The 23,931-nt window shown below is 37.9% G+C and overlaps 1 protein-coding gene across 2 annotated transcripts; it reads right to left on the bottom strand.

Moving 5' to 3' along the window:
• Positions 1 to 32: 32 nt before the first annotated feature.
• On the bottom strand, positions 33 to 18,954 carry add3b (adducin 3 (gamma) b). 2 transcript variants are annotated; one of them, XM_067455670.1, is made up of 15 exons: positions 18,730 to 18,954; positions 17,535 to 17,782; positions 13,452 to 13,587; positions 13,156 to 13,307; positions 11,153 to 11,233; positions 10,859 to 11,008; positions 7,965 to 8,108; positions 7,571 to 7,669; positions 6,904 to 7,074; positions 6,517 to 6,777; positions 5,754 to 5,870; positions 5,566 to 5,655; positions 4,541 to 4,655; positions 1,240 to 1,347; positions 33 to 1,100 (listed from the first exon to the last, which is right to left on the bottom strand). In XM_067455670.1, exons 2-15 carry the CDS (start codon positions 17,754 to 17,756, stop codon positions 772 to 774), a joined length of 2,175 nt encoding a protein of 724 aa, XP_067311771.1. In that variant the 5' UTR covers positions 17,757 to 17,782; positions 18,730 to 18,954; the 3' UTR covers positions 33 to 771. The 2 variants fall into 2 exon arrangements, with proteins under 2 accessions (XP_067311771.1, XP_067311770.1); XM_067455669.1 differs by having other exon boundaries at positions 17,535 to 17,779.
• Positions 18,955 to 23,931: the final 4,977 nt, after the last annotated feature.

Raw genomic sequence — 23,931 nt, 5'->3', positions numbered from 1 at the left:
TATTTTACAATTCATGTTTTTTTTCTTCATGGTAAATTGTAGCACACTTTTATTTCACAGCGATTACATTACATTTACACATGTGACCATGAGACACTGCAAATTACAAAAGCAGTATTTGACCATGGAAGACAAAAAAACCTTGGTGAACACAATACATCACTATTAACATAAATACAGCATAAGATTTTGATTAAACGGTGTATTTGATAGTATAGTGAATAGTGATCATAGCTTAATATAATCAACATATGATTACAGTGTAATTCGTATATAATCAGTCAATACTATAAGTAGAATAAGAATGTTATCAACCACATCTCCATTTATAAACCCAGCAAATCAAAAAAACTTCATATCACGCTGAATGGCCAGCTTCCAATGAATCCAATTCTTTGTCACCTGATTATATCAGCACAAAACATCAATTCATCTACAAACACAATGCAGAGCCGTCAAAATGTTTCTGATACTTCACAAATTCAGCACTTAATAGTTGCGGATCAGGACTAGAATTTCTATTGTGCTTTTATGTACAGTTTATAAAAGTGTAGGTGGATATTGTTAGGCTATTTAGACTTTTTGCTTGAGTTATTGATATGGCTGTAAGAAAAGTGATTTAAAATGAAATATTCTGAGCTTAATAATACATACAAGTCATTGTTTGGACGCTAATATCCGTATCCCTGCTAGTCATCACATTTAACATTGGGCCATCCTGAAACTACATTACCCACAAGCCCCTGCACAGCATGTGTCTAACAGAAGCGTTCACTCATTTTTGCATTCCTTTTCTTCCTCTATCTCCTTTTCTTGCTCCTTTTCTTTCTCCTCTTTGTCTTTTCCTTTCTCCTTTTCTCTTTTTTCTTTCTTTTTCGTCATTCGCAGGAAAGAAGGAGTACGAAATTTCTTTTTCTTCTTTTTTGGTGACTTCGGCTGACTATCAGAAGAGCTGGTGACTGAAATGTTGTTGGCGACAGTGGTAGTTATGGAGACCTGCATCTCTTTAGTGATGCTGAGCTCCGTGACCTGTAGAGTGAGGTCGTCATCCTGCGTCAGGTCATCGCCGTCGCTGCTCTGCAGCAGAGCTGAGAGACAGTCTGAGAATGAAACGGAGAGACTTTTTAGTGGTCATCTAGCAGGAAACCATGAAACAGCAACTCATTTGGTTATCAAATAGCAGTGTGATAATCGATCCCAGCCAACAGTTTATATGAGATTATATGAGAGAATCTTTACCTCCTCTTTCAGGGCTCATGAGGGGTGAGATCGACAGGGACACTGTGGAGCCGTCATATGTGGTCATTTCTCCGTCCGTGAACTCCTCATCGGCCTCTGACTGAAGAGCTTATGTCAGAAAAACACATTTTAACAAAAAAGGCTTAAATTGGTTTAAACAGAGATGGAAAGTGTTTACTGGATCAAACAAGAACTACCCTGTAAAACGAAATAGAGGAAATTGAATGGATGATCTGAATGTTTTTGAAGTCTCTTACGCTCACTAGGGGCCCGTTCTTCATACGTCACTAACTCAGCTCGATTTAATTGTTGACGATTTGACATGATTTCGGATTTTTAGGTTCTTTCGGTTTATCCTGGACTTGCTGTCATAGCAACAGGTCCGAAAAACTTAAACCTGCTCAGGAGCAGGCTTATTTCATGTAAACAGAATTAGATTGCATCTTGAGGTGATACTTAAAATCTGTCCCAGCCACTGCTACTTGATTACAAGAGTTCATTACTGAACCAGGGGCAATAATAATTTTAAATAATACTAATATAAAAGTTTATTTAAAAATAATATTATAATGTTGTGTAAAAGGTGTATACTACTATAGCCACAGTCACTTGATTGAGAGATTTATTTGTAATGGAATCATTTCTTTATAATTTTATTGGAGTCTTACACACTTGCAGTAATATTATTTTGAGCCGTGCATTCATTTGAGTGATGATGGATATTATGGGAGTGGCTTGCTGCAGCGCAAGAGATGCAGATAACTTCATCTTGACCCTTAAGAAACTTTAAATAATACTTTAACATAACAGATCTACTTTAAATTGATTTAAAAATGTAATGAATTGCTAATTACAACATTGAAATAAAAATGTAAAGGGTGTGCAAATACTATAAAATCATGAATATAAATAATTGGGAAATATTTTCTAATGCCTTTATTACAGTTTTTCTCAGTCGCTTTGGTACATTTCTCAGATCAGAAATGATATTCTCAAAACTCCCTGTTCAATTCTCACATCATTGTGTCACTTGTGCACATCAAAAAAGCAGTTTCTCATTTCTTTGAACAAGTTGCAAATGCTTTGGTACGTCCATGCCAATGATTCTGTACAATTCTCTGTTGTTTCCTACATTATCCGTTGCTTATGTCATGTTGATCAAAATGTATTATATTTGATCTCTGTTGAATAGTCTCACCCCCCATAACATTTAGGCACAAGCTCATCGCATAAGTCTTTACTTGCAAAATGGTTGAACAAGTTATCATAATATGTCAAGCATATTTCTATACTTTCTATATTTCCATTAGACTTTTTTTAAAATCAGTTATTCAGTGCTGTCTTTTCATTTCTGTATCTCAATGACATGTTCTGTCAATAAAATACAGTACACACAGTAAGAGTGTACATTTGAATCTTTTCCATTCTCTTGCAATTACACTCACACATACACTAACATGTAACTTACAATTGACAATAATTGTCATCAAAACTTTAGCCATAGTTTCCATCAGAACATCCCTCTAGAGTAAACTGTTATATTGACAACACGACTAAACAATTTGACTGTCTTATCCGTACACAATGACACAAGGACTTGTCATTCTGATGGTACTTACATGTTCATTGACACAGATATTTACTTTTGAGAGATGAACCATTGATTTTGAGTAAGAGAGTGGCTTTTGCAGGTTATCCATGGTGTTTTGCTTTTTGTACTAATTGTTTTGAGAAATGCACTTACTGTTTTGAAAATTGTGAGTTTGATTCGAGAAATGTACCAAAGCAACTGAGAAAAACTGTAATGCCTTTACTGTCACTTCCATACTGAATAAAAATATTAAAGGTGTCATGAACTGGCTTTTTTTCTTTTTACTACTGTTGTCTGAGGTCAACTAATGACGTTTGTGTGGTTTTTACATTCAAAAACATCATAACTAATAAGTAATAGGCTATTTTCTACACTGCTTTTAAGGCTGTCTTCTGAACGCTGAGTTTTGATGGGCGTGCCGCACTGGAGACTTGGAAGTAAATGCCCACGGCTATGATTGGATTAGATTTGCATATTTAATGAGCTTCAGCTCAGCTGTCATATCTATGCCCCTGTCTTCACATGAGGGAGAGATTATTTTGAAAGTGGCAACTGGAATGATTCTCTCGATCACAGGGCTCGTAAACGTCTTTATCAAACAAACACAATGATTTATTTCTCATCCACCTGCGTTTGATTGGAATATTATTTCTGTATTACATGGCACACAGGATCAGTCAATATACTGTAAGTGCGAACCCCGCACGCGCACAAACAAACACACACACACACACACACGTGCACAACCAGATCAAGAAAGAATTTCTGCCAATGGGCGTACGTTTTGGTAGCCTGTCTGGAAAGTATACAGACCCTGGACTACTATTACTACATATCAAAAAAAGACGTTTACCCTACATAAGTTTGTTGCACCATTCCTGTCGGATCCAATATAGAAGGCACAACATTGTGTTTTAATCTCAATATGTCTGCAAATCCAGCACTTGAGACCTGTTTACAAACGATTCCGCAGTGAAATCATTGCAGTGATTCTGCAGCGAACTCACATATACGGTCTTCCCCACATGAGCTAAAACTTCATTAAAAATAAATGAAGTATCAGTATACTGAGCCTGGTCAGTACCTGGATGGGAGACCAACTGGGAAAACCAGGTAGCTGCTGGTAGAGGTGTTAGTGAGGCCAGCAGGGGGCGCTCACCCTGTGGTCTGTGTGGGTCCTAACACCCCAGTATAGTGATGGGGACGCTATACTGACAAAGAGCACTGTCTTTCGGATGAGACATTAAACCGAGGTCCTGACTCTCTGTGGTCATTAAAAATCCCAGGATGTCTTTCGGAAAAAGAGTAGGGGTGTAACCCCGGCATCCTGGCCAAATTTGCCCATTGGCCTCTGTCCATCATGGCCTCCTAATCATCCCCCTATTCTGATTGGCTTCATCACTCGGTCTCCTCTCCACCAATCAGCTGGTGTGTGGTGAGCGTTCTGGCGCAATATGGCTGCCGTCGCATCATCCAGGTGGATGCTGCACATTGGTGGTGGTTGAGGAGATTCCCCCCTTCTATATGTAAAGCGCTTTGAGTGCCTTGAAAAGCGCTATATAAATCGAACACATTATTATTATTATTATTATTATTATTATTGATTTCTCAATTAATTACCCCTTTAATTTATTTTTTAAAATCTTACTGACCCCAAAAGTTTGAATGGTAGTGTCATTCTATGTCCTTGAATGCAGAGTGTGCTTGTACCTGACTGGCTGCTCTTCTCCACAGTTTGTGTGTATTCCTGTAATTCTGCCTCTGATTGGTCGAAAGGGTTTGGCGGTAGAGAAGCTGTCTGCTCCTCATTCTCATAGATGAATTCCTGAAAATAATCATGGTAAATGGATTGACTGTCAACCGTGTGTCTGTTATGTCATTTCTGTTTATGCTTTGCTAAGACAGGGGTTTTGAACTAGTTTTATACTGACATCTACCTATGGAAACATTTGTCTACCTCAGAGTAAAAAAAGGAAGGAAGGAAGGATGAATTTGTAAAGATTAATAATATTATTAATATTATACTTTTGAAAGATTTTTGGTGTACTGTAAGAAAGGAAAGAAAAATTGGTATGGAAGGAAGGAATCAAAAGCATTAAACAAGAAAGAAAATATAAAGATTGTTAGTGTACTAGAATTAAGTAAGGAAGGCAAGAAAATTGTAGGTGAGCAAAGAAAAAGGATTGTTAGTATGGAAGGAAGGAAAAGGAAGGAAGGAAAAGGACAGTTAATATGCTGGCAGGTCAAAGAAAGAAAGAAAGAAAGAAAGAAAGAAAGAAAGAAAGAGAGAGAGAGAGAGAGAGAGGGAGGGAGGGAGGGAGGAAGGAAGGAAGGAAGGAAGGAAGGAAGGAAGGAAGGAAGGAAGGAAGGAAGGAAGGAAGGAAGGAAGGAAGGAAGGAAGGAAGGAAGGAAGGAAGGAAGGAAGGAAGGAAGGAAGGAAGGAAGGAAGGAAGGAAGGAAGGAAGGAAGGAAGGAAGGAAGGAAGGAAGGAAGGAAGGATTGTTGGTATAGTGGAAATAAAGTCACAATGTGCGATAAAGTTGCAACTACATTTTTTACTCTGGGGAAACAAAATACATGAACAACATGAAATCACATGTCGTCATATCATGAGTGTCATTTTAAACATACCTATCAAAAGTACTATTACAGAAGAAAAAGTGATTTATTTCACTTTTAAACACTGTTTATTTAGTAGTTGTGTTTGTGCTGGATGTATTGGTGCAGTTATTTACTGGTCCAGGAGGCTTGTCAATAACGATATCTGCCAGCAACTGAGACTTCGGTCCAGCTGTCATCAGATCCACTCTGTTCTGCTCTCGAATCTAAACCACCACAAACAAAGCAGTGCTTTAGTGTAGTCAACACAATCTGTGGACACAGTCTGTTCAGCCTGTGTATTTTCATTCTCTCACTCACACACCTTATTTCGTTTTTCCAGTACATCACTGGGGTTAGTATTAAGTGGGACAAACTGGTTGGGGTCCTCAATTCTAATGGGAGTGCCCTTGCAGCTGCCTGACTCTTCTGACTTCATCCACTAAAAGGATAAAGAAAATCATGAAAACATTGAGCACATACATAAAACAGGTGAAAACATGGTCAAAATGCAGCTAATTATTTTAGGTTTATTAGGATAGGACAATATTTGGCCGAGATACATCTACTTGAAAATCTGGCATCTGAAGGTGCAAACAAATCAAAATATTGAGAAAATCTCCCTTAAAGTTGTACAAATGAAGTCCTTAGCAACACATATTACTACTAATACATTTTTTATACATTTACGGTAGGAAATTTACAAAATATCTTCATGAAACATGATCTTAATAAATTTTGACTTTTTGACCCATACAATGCATTGTTTACTTTTGCCACAAATATAACCATGCAAATTATGACTAGTTTTGTTGTTAAACTACAGTTAAAAATCCACTGAACACACTTTGCTTTTATCACTCACAGCCTCATTGTCATTCCGGTCAAAAAATTAAATATGGCTTATTTTTTATTCTGATTATACCGAGTTGGAAACATGCTTCCATACTGATTCATGATTAACCACACTGAAAACGTACTCATTAAGTTGCTGAATTTATGAATAGCACTAATGTATAACTATGAAACGCTCAATATAGCATTTGTGTTTGGGCATGTTTGTAAATTAGCATACTATTCAAAGATACCGTAGTTTTGGTCCGGGGGCTGCAGGTCCCGTTGATGGACTCCTCAGGTACATTGACCTTCAAGTAGCTGTTCGGAGAGTTTAGCCATCTTATTCTCTCTCTGTCCCGCTTCTGTGCCTGGAAGTGCAACGGACTCTGTGGAAAGACGTCATTTTCCTCAAGTGCCACCCCTGTGACGGTTGCTGGGATCTCCACATCATTGTGGTGCCGAGGTTTCTCTTTAACTATGGGATGGCGGTATGTGTAACCGGTTCTGTAACCCTGGAAATGCAGGAGGTGGCATATTAGTAGGCACTATTGTTTTTTTTTTTTACTGTTAAATATTTAATAAAATGAAACATTTAAAGTTTCTAACACATGGTATAGATTAGCTCACAGGTCACTCACTAAGTTATCTAACATCCTCATAAGTGACTCAAATTCTGCCTCTCCAATCCTCCATCTGATCTGTCCGTCTAGTTTTTGTCCACTGGGATTTTTCATAAGAGCTGTTTTCAGACTTGCTCTGTCTAACATGCAAAGGTTGTCAACACCACCCGCACATAGCAGAGCGCTAACCTGAAGAGAAACAAAGGCAGAAAGATGATATTGAATGAATGTCTAGACTCTCTGAACGTGCATCTGAAATTGCATACTTCCCCACGACATAGTAAGCGAAAACCAGTATGTGATGAAAATGTCAGAATTCACGATACTCATAAAAGAGTAGGCAAAATGTACTTGGATAACGTACTATTTCCGGCGAGATTCTGAAGTGTGCACACGATGGACACTTTATTATCCCATGAGGATTTGTGAATGATGCTGGTAGGTCCCATGATAATGACAACATGGCGAATGTAGCATGTCGGATTACATTTATGCTAAACACATTCATACTATATAGAACATACTTATTTAGCGGTTGTGAAGTAATTACTTACTCAAAATAAGAAGAGAATGAGATTTCGGATGCATTTGCGCTGAAATGATTTGGGCTTGGAAGTTTTTCATATTTGTTAATTCATCCACATATATGGATTTCAGTTTTGATTGTGTGTGTGTGTGTGTTTACCTGTATTTCACAGGCTTGGTGGGTGTGATACAGATAGTGAAAAGCTTCCTCTGTTGTCTCTCCAAATGCCAGAAAACCTTGATTGCTCAGGACCAAAACCTAAAAACAAGCAGAATTGCATAAGTGTTGTGAATCCACTGTAACGCATCCCGCTAATACACAAAATAATATTATTAATATGTTACTATAAATATTATAATGCTATAAATTTTACATTAAACATTGACTTAACTAAAATGAATAAATATTAACAAAAGAAAAGCTGATTTTCATGTGCCAACGGTTAGAAGCTGCAATTTCTTTCCCTGCTTAAGCTTTGCAATACTGTACTAAAGTTACCGGTAACTACTAATGGTTGTCATGCCAACGAGAGGCAGAAATCACAGACTGTCACCTTGGCAGTGGGACCCAGAGCTTTCTGAAGTTCCATCCTCTCCTGCTCGTCAGCTAAATCACCATGGTAGCTAAAATAAGACACTTCTCCCAGCAGTAAAGCTTCATGGGAAATGGGTAAGATGCCACATTTCATAGAAGAGACCTACAGGACATACAGAAAGGAGATATAACAGGTAGAATGAATACTTTGTCTTTGCCAGTAGTTCTTAGCCAAGGGGCCAGGGCCCACTAGGGGAGAGGGGTCTGTCTTCATCCCGCAGCACTATAAACCCCGCCCCTGCAAACTACACTTAAAGGGGGGGTGAAACACTCAGTTTTAGTCAAGCTCATGTCAATCTTGAGTACCTATAGAGTAGTATTGCATCCTTTATATCTCTGAAAAGTCTTTAGTTTAAATATATTTATAAAAGAAATATAGGCTGTACCGAGTCTTTCCGGAAAAAACCGAGTGCCTGGAGGCGTATCGTGTGGGCGGAGCTAAAGAATGACGAGCGCACACAAAGCGGTGACGTCCTCAAGTGTGGAGAAGAAAACGCTACCCAGATTCAACTAATACAGATATGATCCAGAATCAGATCTGGAGGATGAAATAAATTGAACAGGAGAAACAGCAGCAGCAGGACATCCGTCTCTGTGGTATGCAGTGTATTTAGTGGCCTGTCAACATTTGTGTGTGTTTACTCGCAGTTAATGAGGACATGATTTGGTTTATGGACTATTGTATGCGACTAAACCTTAGCAGTAGCAAGCAAAACGGTTTTGCACGTCAGACTAGTGTAACGTTATACATAGAACAGCAATGGAGTAACCGTTAGCGCATTTGAATGAAGAAGCACACTTTGTGAGAACCTCCCCTAGTTTTATTTTGGGTGGTTTTACAATAAACAAACGGACACCTATAGTGGTCAGCTAAACAAATGTATTTAAACACACAGCATAGATTGCATGCTCCATTGATAAATTAACTAACGTTATACACGATCGGGTTATTTACTGATGTTTACTTACACGACGATAGCCAACAACACAGACATTTGAAGCAGTTTTACTCACCGCGCATGACCGTGAACCTTTATCGTTGGGACCGCTCCGTCAAAAACACACTTCTTAGGTAACTGTTGATTTTGTTAAGTCCTGTGACAGCAGTGACAGTGGAGATCCACTTTTGCGACGCGACTGAAGCGTGATGTGACGCTTCCCGTCATTTCTGCGTTCAAATCGGTTCAAATGCAGCGCTGCCTTCCCGGAATGCTGTGCTGAAGCGTTTAAGTCGCTTGATATCACCCATAGGAATAAAGTGGAGCGCGGTGCCACAGAAGTGTTCACGGACGAGTGGATCTGCTGGACCTGAGAGAGTGTTTATGGGCGTGCATTTCCTCTCTCGCTCTGGTCACGCGCGCACACCCTTCCTGGGAGAAGAGCTGTATGGCCCATACAAGGACCTTCCTCTCTGTCGACGTCAAGCCGAGCCATACTCGAAAAAAACTCTCCGAAATTTGTGAGAAACCGGAAGGAGTATTTTTGACACAGAAATACTCCATCAAACGTCCAACATTAGTTTTTGAAACTTTGTCTAAGTTTAGGATGGGAATCCAAGTCTTTAACAGTGTAAAAAGCTCAGTATGCATGAAACAGCATTTCACCCCCCCCCCATACAAAAAGACCAAAACTTAGAAACTAGTTAGCATTTTAGCACATCCGGTTCCATTTTCCCAAAGTCAATGTTTTTTTAAATGGGATTTTGGTTAAATGGCTGAAACAAGGTCTGTGGTGAACACATGTTTTATTCTGTGACATTAAATGTAGTGCTGGGCAATCAATTAATCCTAATTAATCGCATCCAAAATAAACGTTTGTGTTTACACGTGTTTGTGTTGTGTGTATGCTGTGTATAATTATTATTTAATACACACACATGCATGTATATATTTAAGAAAAATAAGTTATATTTACATATAAAATATTTATATATTTAAATATAAATTATAAGTTAATAGTGAGAATTTAACCCTAAACTAAAGTTTTACCATTATTATTAATATATTAAAACAATTTAACTGAAATGCTACAACATAGAATCAAGATGAAACTGTTAATTAGGTTTTTATGTTATTTATGTAGCCAGCCACCAACCAGTGTTTTTGATAAATTTCACAAAACTTTTGTTTTTATTTAATTTTTATTTCAACATGCAATATATATATATATATATATATATATATATATATATATATATATATATATATATATATATATATATATATATATATATATATAAAAGATACAAATTCATTAAAAAAAAGACCACAACGTGCATTAACATTTTTTTTAAAAAAATTTATCGCTTGTTTCTGATTTTTTCCTGCGTTTTGATCCGGAGGTTCTGAACGCTTTCAGAAGATGCAAAATAGAGCAGATAACGGCGTATAACAGAACTTTCTGTTAATAACAGGGAAGGAGTTAAAGGGATAGTTCACTTTAAAATATAAATTCTGTCATCCTTTACTCACCCTCAAGTTGTTTCAACCCTGTATGAATTTCTTTCTTCAGCTAAACACCAATGAAGATATTTAGAAGAATGTCAGTAACCAATCAGTTAACTGGAACCATTGAACCATTAGGAAAAAAAATACTATGGAAGTCAATGTTCCAGTTAACTGTTTGGTTACTGACATTCTTCAAAATATCTTCATTGGTATTCAGCAGAAGAAAGAAATTCATACAGTTTTGAAACAACTTGAGTAAAGGATGACAGAATTTCAATTTTAAAGTGAACTATCCCTTTAAAGGGGCAGTCACACCACACTTTTTGTTACACTGACTTGTATTCAAAAACATACAGATGTGGGAGACCGGAAAGGCAAGTGTGTGTGTGTGTGTGTATACACTCACTGCAGCTGTAGTTGGTGTGTATGTATGTATAACACATTTAGCATCTGGTCGGGCAGAATACACTGCAGAATGTGGTTTGAATCCCAAAACATCCACAGGTAGTGCAGTCGCTCCTTGATCAACCACCTCACCAATCAGATTCACCTTCACCTGTGAACAAAGTACAAGAAACAGATTAATATTAGTTATCGGCTTCACATATTTTCCTACATATTATATACAATAGTGTAATTGCTAATGTACATAGTTCCTAACTTTATAATTCATGTTCAGAACGTGTGGGGGTGTATGTACCAGACTAGCTGCTGTGGCCTCGGAGAATGACAGTCCTTTAGGAAGAATGAGAATATGGTCTTGCTCTTTGTTGATGCGCAGCTAAAGAAGAAAATTACAGAGAAATAAAATAGTAAAAGAGATTAACACTTGAGATGGTCCAAAGCCTTAAGATTAGACACAGAAAAAGACAAAAACATCAGATGCATTGGAAATCACCAATTCCAATTTGATTGGCGGCTTTTGTGCAACTGGATTAAGGGATTAGTACCAAGTAAAATAGTTATCTATCAGCAGAACCATATATTTCGTTTTTTGAGTTATGCCTGTGAAAAAAATGATGCTGTATATTTAAAATTTAAAATGAATAAATAAGCTTTCCATCAATGTATGGTTTGTTAGGATAGGACAATATTTGTCCGATACACAGCTATTTGAAAAGCTGGAATCTGAGGGTGCAAAAACTCTAAATATTAAAGCTACACTGTGTGATATTTTTCCCCATCTAGCGGTGAAAAGGTATATGACCATCCAATTAATATTAGTTTCTGTTCCTCTCAATTCTGATTTTGTTTTAACTCCTACAGTGGCCGATTTAGTCCAAGATTAACATGGCAATCCCCCTCTTCACATTCGACATGGTGCCATCAAGCGTTAAAACCCAAAAGAAGCTTAAATTTACGGGTATGTCCCTCTTTGGCTAAAGTACTTTCAAGATGGAGGGGCAACATGGCGACCAGCATTTGATCCCCTCACCCGTATGTATTTTCAAACGAGAATCTTACGAGAATACTTTATTACTTGAAAGAAGTAAATATACATTAATAAGCACATAGATTTTTGAAAGAACTTAGTGTTTTTAGCTAAGAATAAACTGAAAAAGTTACACAGTGTAGCTTTAAGAAAATCACCCAAAGATGATACCATAAAGTCCATAACGTCATACAAATTAAATCCTTAGCAAATCATATTACTACTAATAATACATGTTTGATATATTTACAGAAGCAAATATACAACATATCTTCGTGGAACATGATCTTTAGATAATATCCTAATGATTTTTGACATAAGAGAAAAATCTATCATTTTGATTCATACATACAATGTATTTTTTGCTATTGCCACAAATTTTTGTGGTTTTGTGGTCCAGGGTCATATATTTATTTTGAATAAATCAAAGGTCTTTGCACATTGCCACTATTTTTTACAGAGTCTTATTTGTACAACTGTTTGCAAAGCCTGCCACACCACTTTTTGAATATATTTTTTTCATTCTGGTCTAGTATTGTGGTATAATCTACTTATACAGATAATTCCACAATTAAACAGCATGTAAAAATGCCAGGCAGGTGGCCTGTTCCTTTTTAAGTGGGCGGCATTTGGCAAGAATAAGCTCAAATAAGGACCGGACAATGTTCAGACATATCTGACTCAGATCTGTTTAGCAGCTTATAGTCATAATAAATGCATTAAACACAATAAAATACATTAAATAGTAAATCTTGAAGTTTTTCAATTTTATATAAAGCTCTGAAAAAAATGAAGAGCCCACTTAACATTGAGAAATCCATTGAGAATTTCCAGAGCTGTAATTCAGGGTGCAAAATGAGTTTGACATTCTACACAAGTGCACTAGTGACTACAGCTGTCTCAATTCACTAATTTACACTCGCATATGTCATTCACTGTGAAATGAATAGTGAACGAGACACCGCATATGCATGAATGTGTTAAGCACAGTAATCCATCTGATGCTTTTGTTGTTCGACATCATGGTGACATGTCATGATGACAGAGCAGAAGCAGAATGGCAGAATGAACAGTTGTCTATTTTTTCCACATGGCAGCTATTCTCTTGTCTCTCTACATTTTTCTGACACTTAAGCCATCACTATGACAACCAATGTTGTCTGAACAAAAGCATTCAATTTTAATGCATGCAAAATGACAGTGAGCGCAGTCAGTCCTAGATCAGATTTGAAAACTATTTGTGCGCTTTGTGAAGAAAAAAAAGTACTCACGGTTATATATGTATTTGGGAAGTGGGTGTGTCCGTACAGGTCCAGCAGACGGTACAAGCAGGCGAGTTTACAGCGGCCCTGCCTCTCAGCTTTAGAACAGTTAAACCACTCCACACCACACAGATCATTCACCGGACTGATCGACCCTGCACCTGTAAACACACACACGGCAACACAACAATAATAAATATCTACCTTTATCTGTGCTTCTAGCTGATTACCTTTAAGAATTATATGCCTGCCATCTGTTGACCATGATGTATAAAGTGTCAATAAAAGTGTGTATGTGCACTCACTGCTGGGACTATACACTCCAGTGTTGCTAAACGTGTTGCTGATGATGAGGTGTGCGATGTGACCAAGTAAACCCCCAGAGTTACTGCCTTTAGAGCACTGCTCCTTTACCATACACTCCAACTCCTCCTTAAAGTCCTGCAACACACACACACACACGCACTTGAACTCTCTGCTAACAAAAATATAATTACAAAATAACATTTGGATATTATGTCATTGCATTAGATAACAAAATATCAAACCAAGTAGGATTTATTTGAAAGTTATATTAGCTTTCCAAGAAAACACATTTTATGAAAAAAGCAACAATATACTGTCCGTTTAATGCATAAATAGACATTGTGCAGTGACTAAAACAAACAAAATGTTTAATTTAAATGCAAGAAATTTGGGTAGTTCTGTCATGACAACTCGCAAAGTGACTGGTAAGTGACTTAACTCCAAATCTTCCAGAGTCGTGGTCAAAGCTGATTCAAAAGACCGGCGTTCGCCAGTGTCTGTGTTTACTAGAAGCACACAAACGCAACTCGGCCGTCGTCATTATGGCCCGGCCCACCGACTCTATACATGATGTGATTGGCCCGGCAAGAGTTAGGCGATTACAGCTCAGAAGGGTATTGAGAGTTGCTAGACGACACTCGCAGGCAGATTAAATATGCTGCCGCTAGGGTGCGTCTAGATTTCCAGGCTAAAGACTGGACTAATGATGCAAAAAATTCAGCTTTACATGAATAAATTACATTGTAAGATATATTAAGAAGTTATATTAAATTGCAATAATATTTCACAATATTACTGTTTTGTTGATCAAATTAATGCAGCCTTGATGAGCATGAGAGACTTCTTAACAAATCTTACCAAGACCTTTGTATGGTATCAAATAAAATATTATTAAAAAATAATAATTTATTTTTAAGTGTGGCTTAAGTGTAAAATGACTTTCCTTTAATATTCATATTCATAGGGACATTTCTGATTTGTTCATAGCTCATTATTTCATGGTAATGAATAAACACTGACAACATAACAGGCTTTAAGAGGAAGTCCAGTAAACAGAAGGTCCAGTCATATGTGTTTTTACTGTGAAATAGTTCTGGGAAGTTGACATGCCCTGCGGTAAAATAAATTCTATACTTAATTTGATACTATTTTAAACAGCATTTTATAATTATCATGCAAGCAGCTTTTATGGCCTCATATTAATTGAGAGAATGCATGGAATATCTGTACTACATTTGTCACACCGCAGGACCATTTGTAGGCTACTACAAAAAATTCACTAGTAAAGCAAAACGGTGATCAACATTTAAAAAAAATACATGCTTACTAGTTACAGAACAAAAAAGATATACACATGCCCCCAGCGTTACAGACCAGGCTTAAGCTCGCCCAAGACTAAAATGCATGTTTGAGCTGTTTTAACTGAAAACATATCTTAAAGTATGTCAGTGCCATTGTTTTGTCTCAAGATGCACACTTGTTTAGTGATTTTGAACTTAGGAAAGCTGATCAAAAATATATACGCTGAGGGCCAATAGCAAAACATACCCTTCAAATGCATTAGCAGTATTAGCTTGGGCATTAACCTGAGCTTGCTCTCTCTCTCTTTCACAGTGCGGGCACGTTTTCGATACATTCCTATGGAAGTTGAGCTTCCCGCTCACTCTGCTCCACTCACTTTGTGCACACATGTCACTATGTAATGCACTTGTTTATGCCGGATCGTTTAAACACAAAAAAATGTTTTATGCATGTTTATAGAAGCTACTTAAAGGGATAGTTCACCCAGAAATGAAAATGTGATGTTTATCTGCTTACCCCCAGGGCATCCAAGATGTAGGAGTGTGTGTTTCTTCAGTAGAACACAAATGAAGATGTTTAACTCCAAGCGTTATATGCCAGTCATATAAAGCATATCATTGGGGTGTTATTTTATGAGTCACTATGAGAGTAATACATTGTGTATTATGAATCCATATTAAACCCTGTGGCTCCTGGCAACACATTGATGTCTTAAGACATGAAATGATTGGTTTTTGCGTGAAACAAAAAACAGTATTTCTGGTATTTTTTTACCTCATATCAGACGACTCTCATCCAGTATTCCCAATGCCATTACTTCCGCCAAAGAAGGTCAAAATGACGCCGCGATCATAGATATTTGTACATTGATGCTTCGTTCGACCGATCCACGCAGGCACTAATGAGGATTATATATATATATATATATATATATATATATATATATATATATATATATATATATATATATATATATATATATATGATCGCACTGGGAATACTAGATGAGATTCATCTGCTATGAGGTAAAAAAAATAACATAAATACTGTTCGGTTTCTCGTAGAAAACGATCGTTTTGTGTTTTAAGACATCACTATATCGTCACGAGCCGCAGGGTTTAACTCTTTCCGGCCAAACACAGAATTCTACGTTATTTGTGAGAAAACACATCCAGGCCAAAAACTGAATTTTCAGTGTTTCCGTGTTTTCACTGTTAGACGCTAGGGGGCGCTATTACGCATCTTCTGAATGAGTCCTGAATCTGCTGATCAAAGCACATGTGAGTAAGACGCAGTAAAAGAAGCGATCGTATGTAATCATATGCATATGAAAAATAACGTGCTCATCATCATTAAACAGCATATGAATCTAAACTATCTAATGTTACTGAATGAAATGTGGACCCAGGACAAGCTACAGGGCAGGCTTGTTTAAGCATTCGGGGTGTTGATGGACTCGATCTACTCCATCCGTGTTCATTGCTCTGAATCTGATCTGTTAACAGTCTTTCAGAAAAACTTTTTGTTAAAAATGTTGCTTTTTTATGAAACCTACCCATATTCAAGTGTTGATAAAAAAGGATTGCATGAAGCTAAAATAAAACTTTCTTTTGTCAGAAGAGGGTCAGCTCTTTATTTTGATATATTGCATGCTCAGATATTCATAAAACAAAACAACATTTTCTATGGACTATTCAATTTTGGTGAAAATGGTCAAAAACTCTGGCGGTGGATGGCAACTTTTTTTTTTAAACGCTGGTGGGGAAAGAGTTCATATGGATTTGTATGTGTATGTGTTTTTTACTCTCATAGTGACTCTCACAGAAAACACCCCATTGACATGCATTATATGACTGGCACAGTGCAACGGTTGGAGTTAAACATCTTCACTTGTGTTCTACTGAGAAAGAAAAAAACACACCTACATCTTGGATGACCTGGGGGTAAGCAGATTAACATCAAATTTTCATTTTTGGGTGAACTATCTCTTTAAAGGCGCAGTGTGTAATTTTTTGCGGCATGTAGAGGTGAGGTTGTGAATTGCAATCGCACACCGCTCACCCCTCACTATTGAAGAACATAAAGAAGCTACAGTGGTCGACTGTAATAGCAATCTCACTGTTAGGGGACCCAAGGTGTATGAAGATTGAAATGGCTCATTCTAAGGTAATGAAAACAACAGTGCATTGTGTAAGGTCTTCCACTGAAAACCCAGTTATGCATATTATATTGCATTTCTGTCAATAGATCCTCACACTGCACATTTAAATGCCCTAATTGAACTAAGGCTTAATCCTGGTTTAATCTACACCCTATCTGTGTAACCAGGTCTTTATGTACCTTTAAACTTAAAATTATAATGTTGATTTAAAAAAAATAAAAAAAAATAATCATGGACCCTTTAATATCAAGATTTCGTTGTGTATATAGGGCATGAGCGTTTTGTTGATTATTACTGCTCCAAATTACTCGAAATTAAAAATAGATGAAGTTAGAATCATCTACAACATCAGAAACATGTGTCTAGAGTTACTGCCCTGAAAGTATACTGCAAAAATATGATATACAGAAATGACTTCAGGTTCTTTATTTAATTCCCTCATTCCCAGCATTTCTGGTGATCTATGCATGGGTTACTAATGGCAACGGGTCTCCACTTGTTGGTTGTTATGCAATCAAACACAAGCGTGGGCTCCTTTTAAAATGCACAGGGAGGAAGAGAGAGAGAGAGCATGCGAATTCTCACTTTGGTGAGAGTGTGTGTGGGAGTGACGTCTTACTGGACTCTGCAGAATCTGTGTGACTCTCTTTCTCTGCCCCATCATGTTGAAGTCCTGCCTCAGGTCAGGTGACATAGTGCTGCTCCTCAGAGCCTCTGGGGACTGGAGTTCTTCTGTGCTCTCGCTGTAGACCTTCTTCACATTTAGACTGGATGGGGGGCAGATGCGTAATCCGCCCTCTTCATCGCCCGCACTCATCTCAACACGCTCACCCTTGCTCATACATAAACACAACACACAACCTTCTGCTTTAGAGAGGAGGGGAAGAGAAAAAAACAGAGGGGTGGGCTCTTTTTTTCTGGTCCACTTAAAGCTGTGTTTACAATTGCTGCTTAAATACAAAAAGGTCGGGGCACTTTGGATTACAAATGAATTGTCTATCTACACACACACACACACACACACACACACACACACACACACACACACACACACACACACACACACACACACACACACACAAATAAACACGCACTCACACAACACTTGTATGTCTGCTCTCCAGCTGACACCCTATACAAGTCATGCATATCTGCACGCACCCCACAGAGAACAATTCACACCTTAACCCCCCCCCCCCCACCCTGATAGCCCGAATCACCCCAGCACCCCCACACAAGTTTTTATTTATTTATGTATTTAATGTATCTAAAAAATGTACTCTTGTTTTGAATCTGCATGTCTATGATGTATTATAAGCAAACTAAACGAACCCTCCCATCTTTACCAAGTCAGGAAAAGTCTTAATCGCAAATAAAAGTCGCTCCTGAATCTCAAAACTTATTGTGCTGCCTACCTAGACAGCATTTCTTGGCATCATTGGTGCTTGCAGCATTTTTCGGCGTCATAGGCGCACACAGATATTTTGAGCATCAGGGGCGCATGCACGAATAATTCTCGGGCATCATAATGCGCGTTCCAAATCACATAGCAACTGAACTGCGCACGAATTTAATGCTCCGAGAACTTGTGTAGTTAGGCAATTCACTAGTTTTCGAAGCACTAACATTGTGTAGCTGCTGCGTTATATAACTAAACATTAAATTTAACTGTAACTAACTTAACGACAAGACTTATTTAAGGTCGAACCATCATTTTGTATTTTAAGATCAAGTGGCTGCTAGTAGCAAACATTTTGCGTCTATTCAAATCTAATGATGTCCATTAGTAGGCTAGTATAAAAGAGTATACTCACTTTTCTCGGTCTCAGCTTAAGTTTATCCCCAGAGCTGCAGCAGGAAACATAACTCTATAAATCAGCTTCAGCCAGGATAACTAACAACAGCAGCAAATCAGATGCATCTAAGTCTATTTTCCCCTCAAGTCTCAGTTTCTTCTCTCTGGAACCGTATAGGACTCATTGCCGGGAGCGCGCAGCGAAAGCGTGAGCGCGCGTGGATGAGTGTGAGGAGTGTTTTGCGTGGGAACTCGGTGAGAGGATCACGTGACTATTCCTGTCCGCCCACTAATGCTCGCTCTTTGGCAGGACCACCTCGACCTCCCCGAGCCTTATCTTTCAAATACACAGAGAGAGTTTATACAAACGTGAAGATACGAGCCAGATGTTAGACTTCAAATAGACGTTAGTATAACCCCTGCAGATGGTGGGATGTTCGGCCACTTTACATGTTGCACATATAAACCGACAGTGGGCTTTTGTGCATCTGTTTGAGAGTGAGTAAAAATGCTAAAGGTTTTCATTTTATTGAATGGTCTACACAGGTTTTTAAATACACCCCATAAAAAGGCACAAGGATTTTCAGCCACCAACACACACTGTTCTGAAACTATAGTTGGTTTGGCTCCAAGCTCTCAGCAAGCATGCTGAGCAAGAACTCATAAGATAAGAATAGAATAAGAAAACAAGGTGAAGATGTAGTTGCCTCTTTTTCATGATATTTCTATTATTTACATTTTCAGCTTCACATAATTGCACACTTTATATCACATAACACACCATATGCTCTGGACTTGAGTTCAGCCTCCCGGATCTGACATCTCTCTTGACTGCTTCTGTTCTTTGTCCATGCATTGTTCTATGCATTGTTCTAATATTAAATGATTTAACCCTGCACACGCCAGCACTCTGTGACCATACCCACCCCCCCCCCCCCCCCGTGTTTGCATGTGGATAATTACATTGATTACTTCTATTCCTGAGCAAATGACTACTCATTATTCTTCACATTATCTCACACCTGCTTTTGTTTGGCTGATATATCCTATGGGAATTTCAATTTACATTTCTAGATTCCATTAGCATTTTGTATTTGTATAAATTTGTAATATTGTTTATGTTGAAGGTCCCATGCTCCAAGGGGTCAGTGGAGGAAATATATAAAAACATAAATTAATTTTTAATGCATTCTGGGGTCTTTGGATTAGATGAGTCTTGATGATGGTCCTTGGGTCTGTAAAGGTTGAAACCCCCTATGTAATTCCCAATCAGTTCCCCTATGTAATACCCAAATAATAGGATATTTATTATAAAACGCTCGTGCCCTAAATGCACACTAAACATGTCACAAATTTGATTTTGCCATTAAATTAATAGGAGGAATCTGCATATACATGTCCTGAAATGTATGGATAAAGGAATCATTCTTTTCATTCTTATATATATATATATAAACTCACCCGAAGAATTATTAGGAACACCATACTAATACTGTGTTTGACCCCCTTTCACCTTCAGAACTGCCTTAATTCTATGTGGCATTGATTCAACAAGGTGCTGAAAGCATTCTTTAGAAATGTTGGCCCATATTGATAGGATGCTGAGCAAAGACCGGAGACACTGATTGCCGTCAATTAGAAGCTTTATTGACTTCAAACTTGCCATAGGAAAACCCAATAACATAAAATAGAGACATTAAAGGTGACCTTCCTCACGGAGGTCCCTCACCAAACCTGACTCAAACAGACAAGATGACTCCTATTATACTCCGGGATTCAACCATCTCACAATAGGGGAATAGACAGGGTATATACATACACACATAAATACATAAACAAACCGTAATATTTGAAAATAAACATCATATTACATTTACATAAATATTACAAGAAACAAAATACAAATAATAAACACTATACAGTACATTTAAACAAAGAAACCAATTTAACAATGACCCCCCCTTATCCTACTGGGAAAATAGGCTATGTATGCCTACACTACCCAGAATCCCTCAGTATGGTATAAAATGATGAACAGGAAGGCCGCGCTTTCTCTCAAACCCCACCTCAGGAACCATGAACCATGCTGCAGCCATGTACCCAGAGACAACAGGTAAATTATGAAAATGTAATTATAATGCTAAGATATAAATTCTAAATAAAGGAAATAAAACAAAAACTCTTGGTGTTCTTTCTCGACTCTAATGTGGACCTTTAGACCAGAAAAAGTAACCACAAATCATATTTAAACAAACATTAACATTTATACAAGTAATATGAACCAAACAAACACAGGGCCTATATACAGAAATTAGGGGTTACTTATGGCATCCTCACAGATGCATCTTGTAGTTGATGGAGATTTGTGGGATGCACATCCAGGGCACGAAGCTCCCGTTCCACCACATCCCAAAGATACTCTATTGGGTTGAGATCTGGTAACTGTGGAGGCCATTTTAATACACTAAACTCATTGTCATGTTCAAGAAAACAATTTGAAATGATTCGAGCTTTGTAACATGGTGCATTATCCTGGTGGAAGTAGCCATCAGAGAATGGGTACATGGTGGTCATAAAGGGATGGTCATGGTCAGAAACAGTGCTCAGGTAGGCTGTGGCATTTAAATGAAACCCAAATGGCACTAAGGGGCCTAAAGTGTGCAAAGAAAACATCCCCCACACCATTACACCACCACCACCAGGCTGCACAGTGGTAACAAGGCATGATGGATCCATGCTTGCATTCTGTTTACGCCAAATTCTGACTCTACCATCTGAATGTCTCAACAGAAATCGAGACTCATCAGACCACTCAACATTTTTCCAGTCTTCAGTTGTCCAATTTTGGTGAGCTCGTGCAAATTGTAGCTTCTTTTTCCTATTTGTAGTGGAGATGAGTGGTACCCGGTGGGGTCTTCTGCTGTTGTAGCCCATCCACCTCAAGCATGTGCATGTTGTGGCTTCACAAATGCTTTGCTGCATACCTCGGTTGTAATGAGTGGTTATTTCAGTCAAAGTTGCTCTTCTATCAGCTTGAATCAGTCGGCCCATTCTCCTCTGACCTCTAGCATCAACAAGGCATTTTCACCCACAGGACTGCCGCATACTGGATGTTTTTCCTTTTTCACACCAATTCTTTGTAAACCCAAATGGTTCTGTGTGAAAATCCCAGTAACTGAGCAGATTGGGAAATACTCAGAACGGCCCGTCTGGCACCAACAACCATGCCACGCTCAAAATTACACCCTAAATGCATTGAAGCAACTGCCATGTGATCGGTTGATTAGATAATTGCATTAATGAGAAATTGAACAGGTGTTCCTAATAATCCTTGAGGTGAGTGTGTGTGTGTGTGTGTGTGTGTATATATATATATATATATATATACACACACACACACACATTATTACACCGCATTATACGGTTCATTCAGCATTATCAGCAGCTATCACATTGCTCGGAAGCCAGTTACCCTCCTCCATCTCCAACTCCTCCTCTCATCCATTCAGGAGTGGGCTTTCTAATATTCCTCTTGAATCAGACTAAATTCTTCAATTATGTTGCACATTTAATAATTGTCATTAAGAAATGAATAACATTGCAATACTTTGGCTCTGTTCAATTTACCCTAAGGGGGGGTTATCACTGCTCTATCTGCTCTTATGCTAGACTGCATGGATTGGCAGGGAGTTCTTAGATGCAATTCATTTTGATTCTTCAATTTGACCACTAATAAATATATAATCCCTGTATTTTGAATTATGCACTGCATTGTGTTGCTTTGGGGTTAAATTAAATGTCTGTAAACTTATTGGAAAATGTCAGAAAATTAATACCTTTTCTTTTTTCTTTTTTTACAGTGTAGAAGATACTTTTGTTATGTTATTATTGGCATTATATATAGTAGTCTTTAGTTTTAGAAAACTTTAAATTTGAGTTATAAGTTTATAACAACAACCCCTTTAGGATGATGGAGTTGGATAGAAAGACTTGGCTGACATTATAGTCGGTCCCATGTGCACATTGTTCCACCTCTGACCTTATGAAAATGGCAAATACAATTTAGGCATAACTGTTGTGCTCCATTACACTTTGACCCCTGTCCCAAACTCTTGTCAGCAACACAGGATGGGATGCAGGTCCATACATGTTTAACATTTGTTAAACTGATCTGGATCTATGATTTTCCAGATGTCACAAAACAGTAAATAACTGAAGTGTGCATTTAAAAGACAGAAAAGAGAGTCTTATGTCTCAAGTTAGGCACATCTGGACAGTTTCCCATGAGGATCTTGCATAACCGCTGGGCTGTTTATTCTTGAGACATACACACAAACTGTTTGACTCTAGTTTTCCCATTCAGCTCTGGTAAATTCAGATGATCTGTTCTGGACATGGTTTTAATGTCATCATGACATCTCATGACTGTAATTAAACTCTGTTCAAACTGAAAATGACTGAAATTGTTTTTTGCAGCAGGCCTTTAATTCAAGTCTACAAATCTTTGCATTTTAGTCTTTAGTCATTTTAGATGTGTTTTATTTAGTGCTGTTTTGGCAGGCAAAGTGATTGCTGGTATTTTAGAGGTTATTTGTTTTGGTGATATCATAATCAATGTAGTTTTTTTTGTCTTGTTGAAGCTGTTGTGGTTGACTGGGGTGATGCAGTGAAAGTGAGCACTCTGTAACACACTTAAGAAAAGGCCCTGTGAAATCAAAATTTAAGTTTTGTGGCTTTTGGTCCACACATAAAATCGAGTTTCAACATTCATCTTTAAAGCTTCGGTAAGGGAGTAATAATAAAACCATGGTAGCATAGTAACCACGCTGTATTGCCGAACTGGATATTATGTGTCCATGCTGCATACAATAAAGTGAGCTTCTGCAGCGTCTGTCCCTTTACAATTCGCTCTCACCTCCGCCTACACTCACTTCATACAGCCTGACTCACAGTTCTTGCGTGTATCTGAGAGACAAAACAATAGAGAGAAAAATTAGAAAGAAAAATGAATGTATCAATCTGTGTAGGTTTGCATGCGAGTAAGAGTAAGAAAAAGCAATAGAATAATGCCATGTCCTCATCAAGTATTTTTCATTTAAAATTCACATGTAAGAATAACTCACACCTTCCACTGCTTCCTGATTTGTTATTACAGGAACACAAACAGGGCTTTCTGTCAGCATGGAGTCATGCTGTTCTCTGGTGGATGTTTTTTGAACTA

The sequence above is a fragment of the Pseudorasbora parva genome, chromosome 10 (assembly GCF_024679245.1).
Source record: "Pseudorasbora parva isolate DD20220531a chromosome 10, ASM2467924v1, whole genome shotgun sequence".
In the NCBI taxonomy this organism is placed as follows: domain Eukaryota; kingdom Metazoa; phylum Chordata; class Actinopteri; order Cypriniformes; family Gobionidae; genus Pseudorasbora; species Pseudorasbora parva.
Note: the sequence above shows the minus strand (reverse complement) of the source record. Positions and strands in the feature narration are given on the sequence as shown.